At 56.5% G+C, this 15,414-nt stretch overlaps 4 protein-coding genes across 4 annotated transcripts; all 4 read right to left on the bottom strand.

The window, feature by feature from the left end:
• Positions 1–333: 333 nt before the first annotated feature.
• Positions 334–2,235, bottom strand: KRP23_12718 (FYVE, RhoGEF and PH domain-containing protein 6; the record flags this gene model as incomplete). The annotated part of the gene is made up of 1 exon (XM_067883342.1): positions 334–2,235. The coding sequence occupies one exon, from the start codon at positions 2,233–2,235 to the stop codon at positions 334–336; it is 1,902 nt and encodes a 633-aa protein (XP_067738797.1).
• Positions 2,236–4,233: 1,998 nt separating this feature from the next.
• Positions 4,234–6,985, bottom strand: KRP23_12719 (Sphingomyelinase C 2; the record flags this gene model as incomplete). The annotated part of the gene is made up of 2 exons (XM_067883343.1): positions 4,234–6,818; positions 6,913–6,985. 2 exons carry the CDS (start codon positions 6,983–6,985, stop codon positions 4,234–4,236), a joined length of 2,658 nt encoding a protein of 885 aa, XP_067738798.1.
• Positions 6,986–9,360: 2,375 nt separating this feature from the next.
• On the bottom strand, positions 9,361–10,707 carry KRP23_12720 (uncharacterized protein; the record flags this gene model as incomplete). The annotated part of the gene is made up of 1 exon (XM_067883344.1): positions 9,361–10,707. One exon carries the CDS (start codon positions 10,705–10,707, stop codon positions 9,361–9,363), a length of 1,347 nt encoding a protein of 448 aa, XP_067738799.1.
• A 666-nt stretch (positions 10,708–11,373) lies between these two features.
• Positions 11,374–14,776, bottom strand: KRP23_12721 (uncharacterized protein; the record flags this gene model as incomplete). Its single annotated transcript, XM_067883345.1, has 6 exons — positions 11,374–11,862; positions 11,927–12,172; positions 12,245–14,291; positions 14,371–14,378; positions 14,498–14,522; positions 14,691–14,776. The coding sequence occupies 6 exons, from the start codon at positions 14,774–14,776 to the stop codon at positions 11,374–11,376; spliced, it is 2,901 nt and encodes a 966-aa protein (XP_067738800.1).
• Positions 14,777–15,414: the final 638 nt, after the last annotated feature.

Raw genomic sequence — 15,414 nt, forward strand, 5'->3', positions numbered from 1 at the left:
CTAGTTTTGTACGACGAGCTCGAAGCAACCCCATGATGAAGTCGACTCGGCAGCCAAACGATAATATGCAAGTGTAAAAATGCAGTCGATCTGTGGTCGTGACAGAAATAGTTGACCCTTGCACTTACAGTCTGATCTCCAACTTGCCAAAGGCTAAGATTGCGCTCTTGATGATTGGCCGCTGTTCACAAGGAATGGAAAGCGGTAAGTTGTTTGCAATGCAGGACTTGTTTATAGATAAGTGTGCGTCGAGATCCCCCAATCGGCGCCATGGTTTATACTGCTTCTGTAGCTGTCGAGTTGTAAGCTATCAAGCTTGTCTCTCCTAGAACCTTATGCCGCAATGACGCGGGAGGCGCGATCATCGATAGCCTTCTGGGCGTTTAACCTTGCCTGCTTCATCGCGACAGCAAACGCCGATGCTGCGAAGGCAGCCGTAGGGCTTCGCATCGAGGTCGTCGCTCTCATGTCATCATCAGCCACAGTATCTTCCTCCGAGCTCTTGGGTGCTGCAACCGATAACGCCGCGACATCCGACTCCAAGTCTTCGAGCTGCATCTTACCGCTACCCACCGGGCTGCGAACGCGTTCCTTGTCCTCACTCAGCGAGCTGCTGCTACTGCTGCTCGTAACTGTCCACGCCGGGCTCTTTGGTGGTTGCTGCTTGGAGTTTGATACTGTGTACCGACCACTTACCGGAGTGTACGGCCCCGACTCCGTAGGGGTTCTGGCCTGGTTGCTCGCAGCTCTCGGGCCTCTGACACTTGCAAAGTCGTTTTCACTTTGGTGGCGTGTCATCAACGCGCGTTCCACAGCAGGAAGCACTTGGACCTTGGTACCATTGTCACTGGTGCCAGACGCCAGCAAGGCGCCCACGTCCACAATCCACGCGTCCGGATCGGCACTGGTCAAATTCACGTAAATGGCCGGCGCACCGCCGTAGAGTCGTTGGAAAACCTCCCACACTTCAGGCGACAGCAGCTGGAAGTCCGCGTCTTCTCCAGAAATGGCAGCATCGCCAGCAAGGACCTCATCGCGGATGAGACCCGGACGACGCACGAGTTTGCCACGTGAAAGTTCCAGCAGTGTCCAGTTGTCGATAGCACCAGGTGCGCGACCCGCACTAGCAGCGTTATCATTTGCAGTGGGTGAAGAGATGGACGTCTCTGTGTCAAATCCGTAGTCGAGGTTGCGACTGGACCTGGAACTCGACGCCGAGGACGTGAACGCCAGCCACGTGCGCAGCCAGAGACTGGAGATGACGAACATTTTCTTCTCGGAGCTGCCGCGCCGACGCGATAGCTTGCCGGCCGCCATAACGCGACGCACTTCCGTGAGTCGGTCACGGAAGCGGGGCGTTGCCGCGGGCGCGGGCATCGCTGCGCTGCTGGGCGAGTGGCACGTAGTTGAAGTTGTCGTCGGCGCGGGTGCTGATTGGCCGCGCGTGTGTCGCTTGGTCGGAGCCGCGGGAGCAACGTCCGGCTCGACCACCTTGACGCGGTCGTCCCCCGAGCGAGCCATGGCCTGCAGCAGGCTGCAACAGGCCACGCACGCGCGCCGCGGCGTCGTGAACTTGGCGGTCAGCGCTACTTGGTCCTGCGAGCACGCGCCGCACACCAACTCGCCGCACACTCGGCAGTGGTGCCGCCGACGCGACAATTTCGTGAACATGGCAAAACACACCTGACAGCACGCGCTCTCGTCGTCCTCTCGCCACGCCACGTCATACTTGACACTTTGCCGCGCTGCGCGGCGGTGATCTCTGCGGCTGTCGCCACTCGTGTCCAACCTCTCGGACGAGCGGTTGAAAGTCTGGGACATACGCATGAAGGCGCGACCCGGTCCGCGACTGCGCGACATGGTGTCTCTGGGGCCCATACTCGCTGCAAAGTCCGGGACCTTGGGGTCGATGTCGAACCGGTCGTCCACCTGGTCGTCCTCGGACATCTCGCCATCTGTGAACACAGTAGCATCGAGACTGCGAACAGTCGACGACTCGTCGACATCGGAGACTGTCGACGAATTGTGCGCGTAGTAGATCACCATGGGGCGTCTGCGGTCTCTCGAGAGAATCCGACGGTGTGAATGCCGCGGCGGCGGCTGCGAAGCTGCGAGCGACTCGGTGGCCGGCGTCTTGCTGTTCTTGAAGCGGCGGAAGAGTGACGGACCGCCAGGCAGGTCGAGACTGCTGGCCCGCTCCACCCGCGAACGACGGAGTGACGGCGAGCTGCTCATTGCTGCTCCACCTAAACGCGGGTCTACCTGTTGCTGTTTTTGGCGGAGAAACGGCCTGCAAGTGCTGCTGCGTCCCGTGCGGCCTTGATTTCGACGCGACTGCGGTCGTTCTCAATGCGCGCAGCGTGGCGTTTTCGATTGTGACCAAGGCAGAGGTCCAGCGGAGCTGCTTTTTGATGGGACGACCACACCCGTAACCTGATCCGCACTATGCACCAAAAATTCCGCACAGCCCCACTGCTATCAACGCGCCAACGCCCCATCGCACTGCACGATGCGACGAGTACTCAACACAGAGAACCTCTAACCGGTTATGAGAATTTGTTGCTGGAGGTATCTACAAGCAGAGAGACACTGGTATTCCAACTCAATTATAAATATCATAACGTCCCACACTTTGTATGAAAGGTTCTTGACAACACGGAGTGTTTCTCACTGTATTTATCCCCCCAAACTGGCGAGTTCGGTCTCCAAGTTGGGCGTGCAGGTTGGCCCGCATCGGATGCTCGCCGGTATGGTTGACTTGTTGCCTTACCATGCGACCGTAGTGATTGACTCGAAGGCATCTGGTGGGTTGGGAGACTGTCTGTTGGTCTGCTGGCGAAAATCGACCCCGGCTCGGAAGCCCCAACGTTGACCAGACGTGTGCTCATGGAGTTGTGCTCCGCCTTCTAGAAGCGGACTCTCAAAACGGGCTGCTCCATGGCACCTCAAGTTGCGGTGGAGTTCACCTGACTCAGCCCGTGTGGCGCACTTGACTCTCCAGAGCACTTGAATAAAATTCGGCGTGTAATGCCCTTGAGGTCAGCGTTAAGCCCCCAAGCTCGTGGTCGGCAATGTCACTGACAAAAGCTCATCCTGTGTTTACCCAGGGAAAAAACTGGTTTGGGCGCGCCCGCCTCCGACTACGAATCGTCTCTATGCTGCAACGAGGTCAAGCGGGCCTTACTTACACCTCCAGAGCATGGACACTCTTGACGGGCGCAACCCGCGCGCCCCAAAGCCGCCGGACGTATCCGACGCGCTTATAATGCTTGTCATAAAGCGCGAGAGGAAAAAACCCGCATAAGTTTGGATGGGGTCATGGCAAATGTGGTCGCATCGGACGCGTGCAGTGCTGCCTGACACGCCGCAGGGCGCAGAGCGGATCGTGTGGACAGTCCAGCCGCTTTGGTCCGCCCTTGCCATGAAAATCTGCTGGAAAGGCTGTCGAGCGCTCGCTCATAAAACGCTCGTCAGCCTTGTCGATCTTCACCTCAGGCGCAATCACTTTCCGGAAGGGCACAACCTGCAAAGCTTCGCGAAGTGTGTAGAGAGAGCGGAAGAGGAGCGGACGATGGAAAATCCGATTGGTGGCAGTCAACAGCTCCTTGCAGTCCATGGCATTGTCGGTGCGAAGTCACTTTCCAGTTTGGCGCTCTGCACCTGCAAAGAGCAGTCGCTGCCCAAGGCACACGAGGCCAGTGTGAAGACAACGAGTTCGGCACACGGAAAATAGGTAGAAGTATGAAGAGGTTGGTAAAAGTTGCAACCTCAGCAATCTACTACATATACAAGCATGCCATAGCCTCCGGACACGCGCGTCGATCGATCCTATCCAACTCGCAAGCTGCATTCGTATCACGGTCGCAAAAAATTGCCTTTCAAGCGTGGGTTGGACAAATTACATCGCGGAAGTTGGCGAAGAGGAAACGTGATGGGGAAACAACTTCAACGTATGGCTCAACCGCTGCAACAGCGACAGCCAGCAGTGCGCAGCTTACCAAGACAGCAAAGGAAACCACACAGCGTTGCCTCGAATCGTGCAAAATTATTTTCAATTCCCATATGCATCGCTAATGTACTTGCGATAGAATAGCAAAAATACACGACAAGCAAATAACACTCACGTCCTAGGGCTACCAGGGCACGCCCCACGACCACTCTTTTGCAAATGGACGCACTCTCGATCAGTGCATCCATCCACAGCTGGACCACAGCCCCCATCCACTTCTGGATTTACATCTCGAAGGTGAACTCGCTCACGACTGGGAAGTGGTCCGACAGATTGTACTGCGATTGGTTGCGCCACTTCCATGGCGACACCGTCGTCAGTGGCTGGACCCAACTCGTTGCGGTCTTCGGCTGACGATGCGTCCGCGAATAAAGAATGTAGTCCAACAATTCCAGACTGCCGTCCGTGCTTAAGCCGTCCGCAGCCAAGGCGTTCACGCGCGGGTCGAAACTGTACTTGCGCAAGTGCTTGAACTCCGCCGCCGACTCCTTCTTATCAGAGTCCGAGGCATTTCCGAGCTTCCTCGGACGCACAACAGACGGATCCTTGGCTTCGAAGATGTTCAGCATTTCGTCGTACTCCTGGTTTGTCTTGTTCAGCCAGTAGTTAACGTTCAAGTCGCCCACGAAAAGCACGGTATCGTTCACCTCGTCAATATCCATGGCGCGCATGAAGTTGGCGACCATATCCATTTGCATTTTACGCATGGTCCGTGACAGTGGGTCGTTCCATGCTTGCAGGTGCGTCGAGAACACGTGCACCAATAGACCGTCTTTCAAAATCTTGCAGTACAGCACACCTTTGTCCGCCAGCTTGTCAGCACCGGCACAGGCACCTTCGAACAGCTTCACACGAACGCTAAGAATCGGGTATTTGCTGGCTAGCAGCACACCACCGTTCAGCAGCTTGCGCATGTTTGACTTGTTCATCCGCTTGTGCCCCACCGTAGGCGAGAAGAAGAAGTAGCCCGCCTCCGACATCTTGTCCAGCAAGATATCGCGCGCACGATAGTCGAAGCACTCCGTCAAGACCCAGATGTCACATGGAGGCAACAGATCGCCGATCAATCGCGCACGAGTGTTCTTCTTGGGAGAACAGCTCGTAAACGCGCTCACCTTGCGCGGCATCATCCAGACATTGTACGTACCCACGCTTAGATTCACTTGGCGTTTTTCCAAGTGCGCCAAATACCTCGTTGACTCCTTGGCCATGCATTTGAGATCGCCGTCTTCACGCAACGGCACCATCGTGGTTGGCGTTGCCTCCGTCGTCAAGTATAGATCGCTGTCTTTGTAGTACTCGCGCGGACGAATGCCACAGGAACGACCATTAAACTTGGCCATTAGTGACATGGGCTGTCCCCAGCGCAGATACTCGTCGCTTGGGGACACTGGTTGACGGTAGTTACTGCCGCTCATCTGATGCCGGACGGGCTCCACTGTCGCCACGTAGTACTTGCCCAATGGGTTGTTAAATGACATATTGGGCAAGTCCTTCATGAGTTGCTTCTGGCGGCGGCGCAACTCCTGACGGTCGCGCTGACGGCCACGTTGCTGCTGGAGGGAATCTGTGATGTCGGAGACCATGTTCATGTACGACTCCGAGATAGACCGGTAGAATGCATTCGATCCCGAGCCCTGAATCGCCGATGCCGACGAGCTCGAAGCACGACGACGACCGCGACCAGACGACGCGTGTGGAGTGTCAGCGATGCTGACGACAGTCGCTCCAGTAGGATCGTCTCCATTGGAAAATGCTGGCTGTCGTGCTCGTGGGTCATCGATAGCAGCTCGGAACGCCGCGGCAGACGAACTCGTCACGTCCAAGCTGCGTCGCTGGGCACTATAGTGCATCATCCGCGAGGACTGCTGCTGTTTGCGACTTCGTGGGCGCTGCTTGGACTGGGCATTTGTGAGGTTCGACAGCTTCTTGCCTCGCGGGTAGCTCGTGAGCACCTGCATTTGACGCTGACTGGGTGTCTGCTCCTGGCTCTGATCCGCCAACTCCACCAAGAAATCCTGGTCGTATGGGACCATCGCGCGCTGTTCTTCCTCTTCCGGGGCCCTCGTGGGGTCCGCCACCGTGGCTCTCAACGCGTCACCATTATTAACGTTGCTAGCGTCACTAGCGGTGGTCAGCGCCGTCGTAAGCGACTGGGGCCTCGCTCTCTTGATGGAATTCAGGTGCACGGCCGACTCCTCCATGGCGAACAGACTCGCGCGCACTTGACGGTGGAAGGCCAAGTTCACGGGCGGCTTGCTGATCGTCACGGCGCCTCTGTGACTTAAGTACCTGATGGCACGGCCTGTCTCCGCGTGCACCACGACCAGCGGGGTGCCGAACTTAATAGGCAGTCCCACACTGGAGAACACGAGCTGCTGCTTCTTGGGGTCGAACTCAAAGAGGCGGAAGGCCACGGACCCATGCGAGGCCTTGGGCTGCCCCATGGGGGAGCCTGGCTCTCCGGCCACACCGCTCGTGGTCGTGACACGGCTGGCCGTGGCTGAAGCTTTGTCGCCGCCCAGCAGAGGGACGCGCTCCAATGACTCGGACTCGAGCAAGTCGTCCTCGTTGTAGATGTCGTTGCCGAAGAGCGCGGCGTAGCGTTTGCGGAAGAGGCCCTTGCGCCACACGAAGAAGCCCGCGAGGCCCATGAGGCCGCCCGTGGCGAGCGTGGAGGCCGCCAGCAGCGCCATCTGCTGGTACGTCAGGTTAAACTTGTGCGTGAGGGCTAGTAGCTGGCCCTCGCACAGGAAGGCTACGCGGTCGCCGTAGCAAATGTACTCGTCCATGTCGGTGGTGGTGGGTACTGGTTAAGCAGTCACAGGGACACGTGAAGAGCACACAGGGACAGGTTAAGAAGGGATCGGCTAAAGGACGGAACGGAAGGAGGCGAGACTTACGGTCGCTCTTGGGGAGTGGCGGGCGTCGCTGACTCTGGAGAAGCGGCAGCTCCTCGGCCTCGACGTTCGGCATGGCGTCGCCACGACGCTAAGTGGCGTAAACCTGGCTGTGAGGGGCCAGTATTGCTCAGTCAAGAGCTCTCGTTGTCTAAGACACACACTCCTGGTGCTCTGAGCGCTGCAAGTTACTTTTGGAACTGACGGGCGGGCCCAACGAACTGTATTCTGCCACAGGACGAGGAGTAAACAGTGTCGCACGACCCAAAATACCGTGGTTTCGGGAGGTATGTATCCGTAAATTGGGGCTCGATATTTCCTTTTACGTATACCCTCTCAATATAGATTAGACAATTCGACAGTAAACTGTTGTTTACTTCCTTCAATATTGTATCTCCCTTTTTTCTTCGATATAGAATAAAAAGGGCTGGAAGAACGACTTAATCAGGTTTCAAGCAGCGAGAGCCCAAAGTTGTGCTTGCCACTTTTCTGCGTGGTGCAAACGCGTATTTCTTCCCTTTGTTTCCGCCCTCGCCGTAAGCCCGCCGACAATGAGACCCGCAGCAAAAAGAAGCGCTTGCTTGTCATTCAAAGCCGGGCTTGCCCACATCCGCTGTCGCTGGCAGTTATCGTCCTGGAGATACGTTCGCGCCGCCATAGTTAAAGCAAGACGGACAGCCGCGCGATTCGATCGACGGATGGGGATGTTCTAAACTCGACTAATTTCGCATACTGGCGTTCAGTATGCCGCTCTGAACTCGGCGATTGCGGGACAAGTTGAAGTGAATGCTTTTGGCAAAGGCGTCCAAGATGCAGCACCAACAGCACCGCAAAGCATTTTAAGCGCTGGTGTTCATGGCCACGGCCTCCATCGCATAGTTGGCGGGGGGTTCGCGGTCAGATTCTGGCTTCGCATGGACAACGACCGCGTAATCGTGCCACTGCACAAATCCACGATGTGTCCACGACAGCCATTTCGCCAGGAAATCCACCCGACGATGGACCATCGCATCTCGTCGGGCCTCATTTGCATCATGAGATGCATGCACCGCATACCGCGGTGCCTCTGCCCACTCACCCTCCAAGCATCACGCCACAAGCCATGTGAGAGCTCGGCAACTGTGAAAATCAGCCAGAAATCACCGCAAAAAACGCTGCGCACTCGGCGAGGAAGGAGCAAAATGCTGGCGACGGGCGGTGAGTGCCGGCGACGGGCGCTGCTGCATGAATCCCTTGGATACCTCACGTGCCAGAGATGGCCGGATCGGATCCATCGAGAAGCGCCTGAAACCTCTCGACGTCAACGGAGCTCTGCTGGTCATGCGACTTACGTTAAACGCCGAAGTGCCCGTTGCCTGCTGGCATGCTAATTCAAGCCCTGCCTGCCACAAAGGGCAGACAGACATCTACCCCCCCCCCCCCCCCCCACTCACACACACTGATCCGCTTTCGGAGCCATTTGTGCGGTGTTCGAATAGCGTTCGAGCTTCGAGAAGGGTTCCTGCAGGCAAAGCTTGAGAATGTCGGCGTCGGTGTATCCAACCACCAGCTGCCGCCGGCCCTTGCTTTGGCTGTCGCAGGATACACGCCGTCGCCGATTGTTGCTCAGCCCACCGGTTTCTCCTGGCAGCCGCAGTGTTTCTTGTGTGTGTGTGACGCCGAAAGTACGTCATGCTGGCAAAAGGTTAATCCGCCGTATCAACGGTGATACGAACAGCGATCCAGAAGATCGACCCGGATGCAGCAGACCAATATGAGGGGGTCTGGAACCGACTATGGCGAGTGTTGTGCAGCGTATGCATTACAACGCTATGGATCCAACGCAACCAAGTCGTATTCAAGAATGAGGAGGTAACCATCGATGGTAGTGTGAGGACATTTTGGAAATCCAGCATGAGGCAAATTCGAGCGATCGCAAAACGGGAACGTCGAAGAGCAGATACGAAGATCCAAGGAACACGGCTGCTATTGATGCAGCAGCATCTAGCTAGGACACCAAGAGAGAAGTCGCGAAAGGCGGCACGCCCCGTACAACCACCGGACTCACACGAGGAACCGGCGTTGCTAACCAGGCTCAAGACATACCAGACATCCTGCAACCACTGATAATGGCGTAATAGACAAGTCTGAATCTCTCAAAAGGTTAATCCGCGGTCGTCACGTGTCCTTCGTCCTCGATTCGTCTGCATGTTGAAGCCGAACCAATCCTGTAGCACTCTGTCTCAGGCATTCACCGAAAATCACCGCATTGCCATTGCAGCATGCAAAAAGCTTTTGGTATCGGTGACGATATTCCACCACTAACTAGATCCATGTATTATAACTGAAGCTGACTGCATGGGGGGGGGGATATGCACATATCTTCCGGACTGGCGCGTCTCGAGCTCCGGTACGTCCACGTCCTCGGCGAAGCGTCTTGAATCGGAGGTCTCAGGTCCGCCGTATCTTCATCTAGTAAAACCACGAAAGCACTTCGCCGGTGGCGCCGGCCCAGTCGAACGGTGGCTGCGGAGCCGGCGTCGAGTCCTGAGTGAAGTCCGGAATCTGCTCGTTGAAAATGTCGAGGCCCGCGTTGAACGCGTCCCGATTGTTTGTTTGCTGCTGCCCATTGGTAGCCGCGTTGTTGGCCGAGAACGCAGCGCCGTAGTGCCGCTCAAAGAAAGCTGCCGACTGCGGCTGTGTGAACTTGGGCAGAATGTAGTGGCCGTACGGCTGAGGCGGACCCAGTCGAGCGTACACGCGCAGCTGCTCGCCGAGGAAGGGCTCGTACGGTGCCCAGAGGTCATAACTCCCAACGGAGAGGAGCCACAGGTCATCGTGTGAGTAGCGATAGTAGAGTCCGGCAAAGCGTAACTGGAATGGCTCAGCCATGCGAAAGTTGGCGTGCTCGTGCTGGCACCGGCCGCTCTGGAAGCACGCGTCACAAATGTCATAGTCGGAGATGCAGGCGGTGCACGAGAGGATCTGATCCTGGCCCACGAACTTGAGCGCGCCGCACTCGTCGCACTGACGAGTCATCTTTTGCCCTGTCACGAGGTACAGCAGCTCCTTCTTCGAGATGAGTCCATCCGGACTACTACCAAAGCTCAACAAAAAGTCCACGTAGCTGTCGGCGCAGCCCTGAGCTCTCTGGAAGGCGCGAAACTCGACTTGCGAGATGCGGCCGTCTCGGTCCGCGTCCATTTGTGCGAAGAGCGTGGCGATGTGCGTGCGCAGGAACACGCCCACGCCATTAGGCAGCTGGTCGCGGTCTTCAGGCGGGGGCGCCAGCATCTCGAGCATCTCCTGGGCCGGCACGAACCGGTGAGTGGGCGAGTGCACTTCACCGCTCACGCCTCTCGGGTAGCACCTGGCGCAGAGGATGTAGCCCCCGGCCCTGCATTCCAAGCACATGAAGCCGCGCTCATGCTCGCCAATAGGTGCGAAGCACGCGTCGCAGAAGCCGTTGCCGAAGTTGAGGTAGCGCACGAGCGCCAAAAACGCTCTTGCGTCCACCACGCCGCGCCCGGCCTGGTCGTAGCGCGCGAACACGCCCTCGACCACCTTTGGCGGAAAATGCGACAGCAGTTTGCCAATGTCGTCGCGCTGGATGCCGCCGCCGCGCGCGAACTCGCGGTACAAATTGGCGGCGATGTCCACGAGCAGCCGCTCCTCGTACACGCGCACAAAGTGCTGCAAAAGTTGCTCGAGCGTCCGCGCGCTGCTGCTGCTGGGAGCGACTTGCGCGAGCGGCGCCTGCAGCGGCACGGGCGCGGACTGGAGCGGCACGGGAGCTGTTGCGCCGGACGGGGCGCTCATGGAGCTGGACAATCAGGCGATGGATGAACGGCGGCGAGTGCGAGGTGCAAAAGACACGTCGAAGCTGCAGGAATTCGGATACCGTCATTTGACGCGACTAAGACAACCTTACCTTATATACCCTGTAAAACATGATGTGAACATCTTTCAAACGGAAGCCAGAAAAAACTGTGTAAATCGTTTTACTGGGAATATTTGTACTATTGAGATTCCACTTTAAAGGAACCTGTTGCTGTACGGATTTCAAATTTGCTCCGTGAAAAAGTCTAAATTCGGTGCTCGATGCCAACAAATCAAGTCGTAGTCCCCACGCGCAGAGCTAAAGTGTTGCAGGTCTGTCATGGCCATTCTGTTGGCTTCGACTCTGTTCTACGTCAAATCAACGCGGCAGCTTTGCCTCTTGCTGCCAATGACTATTACTTAGTACTATTTTAATAGTAATAGAATTCGTAGTATAAAATGATCTATCGTCGCTTCGACTTTAGGTATTGCTAATTGCAACACTGGCAATAGCATCCTGCACACCACCACGGAGTCTTACAGCGTTCAACAACGTCCGCTAGTATTCTGGTGGTGAGTCCATCGACTGCAAACTCATTCACTGGTGCTGGGCTTGACAGGTGGACAATTTCGAGGACTAGTACCGTCTCACATAGACAATTATTGTTACTTTCGCGCGTACACGCCCTCGATCGAGAGCCACGGCTGCCAGCTCGCCACGGCCTGCACACGCTCGGTAGGTGCCCACAACTCCAGCTCGGGCATTTCCGCCGCCTCGTACTCGACGAAGCCGCGCTCCAACTCCATCTGTGCTTCCATTGAGGCCCCACTGGTTGCCGCCTTTAGCGTCACCACACTTCGGAACGCCACGAGCCGACTCTGCACCTCGCCGTGCTGCGTTTTTCCTAGCGGCCACCAATAGAACTCTAGGCAAATGAGGTAGTTATCGGCTGCTCGTTTGCCGCTGACAGCTACGTCATTGCTGCTCTGCGGCTCCAAACGGTACGCCACATAGTCGCCCCCGAAGCCGCAGAATGCGCTGCCCATTAAACTCGTCAAGCCGTTGGGGGCTACAGGAGCTACTCGCACACGGCCGTCGCAAATGAGTCGCAGCCACGCATTGTCTTGAAAAAGCACCGACGGCACTGCTTGCACCTGCATCAAACGGCGAGTTAGTACCGACAAATGAACGTTGGATATCCCTAAGTTTGCTACGCACATAAAGGGTGTGCAATGGATCTCCCACGGCTGCAATCTTCAGGTGCAACAATTGAGATAGCGCTAGACACGAAGTCCACATGGAAGGCCCATGCGATTCCCGAGTAGTGCGTCGCGGACTGTCCGTGTGAGGGATGGCCGACAAACTGCTTGGCTGCAGCAGCCAGTCTGCCGCCCACCGGTTTGGCCGCGCACTTATCCCCAGTCTTGGGCTCCATGGGAGACCCCGACCAGAGTACTGGTCTCTCTACAACACCGCACACATCCCTGTAAGTAATTTTAGTGTTGATGATATCGATGAAGAACTCTGCAGGCGCACCAAGTATCCTTCGCGCACTTGGGCCACAAAGCCCCGCCAGCCCACCAGGTTGCAACGTGGAGTGACTGACCCGTAAGCACCTGAACCTGCAGAACAGTTTTCTTTGCTGTCTTCCAGCACGATAGTGGGCCGTTGGAGCATATCTCTCAGCCCAGAACGTAGCTCTTCGAGCGCTGGATCACTGTACACGACGCCAAGTACAGCATCGCTCAGCTCACGCACGCTGCGAATCTTCGTTTGGGTCGCCCGTGGGGATTGCAGAAATATGTCTAACGCACTCCAGCAGCGTGTAACACAGTCCAAAAAGGCCGTGCGGAGTTGACTTCCATCGTCATCACAGCCACCAGATCCACCAGGTTTCATGTTTTCAAGTAGCAGTGGGTAGCACGCAGTCAGCAAGCTCTGCATCAACTCCACGTTATCAGGTGAGAAGGCCCAAACACATATTTCGCCCAGTATAAGCATCAGCTCTTCGCGCTTCCCGTCCAACCGTTCCATTGTACGCGGATTGCCTCCACGCTTTCCCTCCGCAATCGTCAGCAACAAACGTGCGAGATGTGTCGCCCCACCCGACGCAAAGCGCCACTGCTGTGAAATCGCAATTGTGAAAACTACTTCTAGGTTTGCTAAACCTCTGGCACTGTTGGTGGTAATGCGGGATACGAAAAAGTGGATGATTGAGAGGTCCGTGAGCTGCTGCACCTCACGCAGGTGAATGTCACATTGCTGCTGCTGCTGTTTCAACCGTAGCAAAGTCACCTTTGCGGTCCGTTCGGTCTGTCTAGTTGGGTCTGTTGCCGACGGAGGCATTTCTATCGGCCCAGCAGGTTTCACTTCGTAAGGGGACGCACTCTGCGCTAGCCAGGATTGTGTCGTGAGTGGCTGCGGAACAGCTTCTTCGTCTTCCTCGTAGTCCTCCACAAAGTCCTCTTCTTTGGTCCTGTCAGTGTCACGCCAATGCTGTTGGTCACCAACTTGGTGGTCGTCTCTCTGCCTCGTCCTGTCGAACACCAGTCGCGGCTCTCGGGGTGAAGATCCAGAGAGTGCAGCATCTTCAGGCGTGAGAAGCCTGAACCGAAGACCTTCGCGCTCCTGCAGTTGCCGATACCGGTCGAACTGGTTTCGTTCATCGTTGACGCGTTGGCTTTCATTTGACCCATCCAAGGCTCTGTGTGAGGTAAAAGAATTGTCCGAAGGGCCATGGGGATCCTGCTGGCGCTGCTCATTGTACTCTTGAAACGCTCTGGAGATTTGGTTTTGCACAAGTCGGTGCAGTCTCGAGTCTCCAGGGTGACCTGTATCCGTCGCGTAGTGTGGCATTAACGATGTCGTTGCATCAATTCCCAGAGCATCAGGACTACCGGGGAATGCAGCAGACACATCTAGCGGTGCGCGACGATACGAGACTACCGTAAACGGCGGAGATGTCACTATACAGAGCAACTCGAGTGTTCCATCTCGTGCTGGCTCCTGTCGGGCCGTAGACTCGGTTTCTTCCACCTGCTGTGAACTTGTCATTTGAACGGGGCCTGGTGTTTGTGCTTCCTGCTGGTAGAAAACGTAAGCTTTGAGCGCGTGCTTCGTAGCGCGCTGCACCTTGTTAGCTCCGCTTCCCCAGTGGTAGTACCACTTGGCGAATGCTTGACCATTGAGCACGAATGTTGCTGAATCTGTCGTAGAACTTGGTGGTCGCGAAGGTGGCTGACGGCCATGCAGTTGCTGCGAGTGCTGCTGTCTATCCGCCGCTGTCTGCCGTACACCCTCGATCCAGGAAGCTTCCGGACTCAACTCGCTCTGGGAGACACTGCGCAGGTAGTGCAGGGAGTAAGCGCCAGCAGAAGGCTTGGCATTATCCACAGTTTCAAAGCGGGCAAACACAAACACGTTGGCGACGTCGAACGGCACGTCAGGACCTCGGTTCGCTTGGGCGACATCTTGGGAGACATCTTGGGAGACATCCGACTCGGGGTCGAAACGCAATACGACTTCAAGCGACGACCCGCAGTAACTTCTGTCCACGTGGTGCGGACAGCAGTGAGGGAAGCACCTAACGCAGCAGCAAGCAGTGATGTGTCAGACCTGCCTCGACGTCTTATTCAATTGGTGGTGTGTTCGAATGAACGCACCGCAAGATCTAACGTTGGTTGCATTCAAGTAAGCAGCAGCAGCAACAATAGAGAAAAAAAGATGAGGAATGGATGAGGGAAAGATTCGTCCACACTGTACGTAGACACCAGGATGCACAGCACGGACCTTGGTGCCGCGGTTCCGGTTGCTCCTACGACCGACAATCGGTCGAATACATGAATGCCAACAAACCACAGGTCAGACACGCGAATGCAAACACTTCCAAGGTGATTGCGGCCGCCGATCACGGCGTTTGCAGAGTCAACGACGCCCCCTTTAGTATTTCGGGCCGTCACCGACCGAAGGACTATACACTCACCGCTTGTACTCTTCCTCGAAGAGCTGAGGGTGCGGGCAGAGCGCGCGCATAAAGACACCTTCGCACGCCGGCAGCGCAGTTGTCATGGCCTCTCGCCTCCTGGTTGAGTTATGGCGACTGTGTGGGCGGCTGCCGGATGAGATCCGCGAACGGAGACGGGCCGAAGGAGACGTTCCGTTGCGGGTGGGTCGTGGGACAACCTGGACAGGCGCTCGGGTCGGGCTCGAGACTGGTTTTCCGACGAGCCCGGCAATTTGCAGGTTGTGGCCGGTTGTAGGACGTGGTTGTCGGAGTGCAGCTTGAAGAGGGAGGACTCCCAACGGTACGAGTGCTATCATCACCTGGCTGCAACACGGTTGCCGCAAATAGCCCCAATAACTTCGAGCTGCGCAGGAAGGCGGGTCCGTCCGCACAGTTGCGGCCGACCGCGTCGTAGTGCAGAAAACAGGAAGCAACATGGCTCGACGCCGACGACTATTCCGAGTGGTTTCTGCACGCGTGAAGCGAGTTCACCTGCGCGGGGCAGCCGCAGCAAATGCTCATGCGTATGGGTCCATGCGTGCTACATGTATAATGGTGTGTGCAGTTTCGGGGCGGTTGCAATACCACTAGGTGTGACTCCCAGTTCGTCAGCTCCTTGTACAACTGTAAAATTGCTCTACCCGTTCTGCTTCGGTGCACTTCGGATGGATTCCCTAGCGAAACAAGGAATTGTTGCGAGATG

Source organism: Phytophthora ramorum, assembly GCF_020800215.1.
Source record: "Phytophthora ramorum isolate Pr-102 chromosome Unknown Phyram_PR-102_s0016, whole genome shotgun sequence".
Lineage (NCBI taxonomy): Eukaryota > Oomycota > Peronosporomycetes > Peronosporales > Peronosporaceae > Phytophthora > Phytophthora ramorum.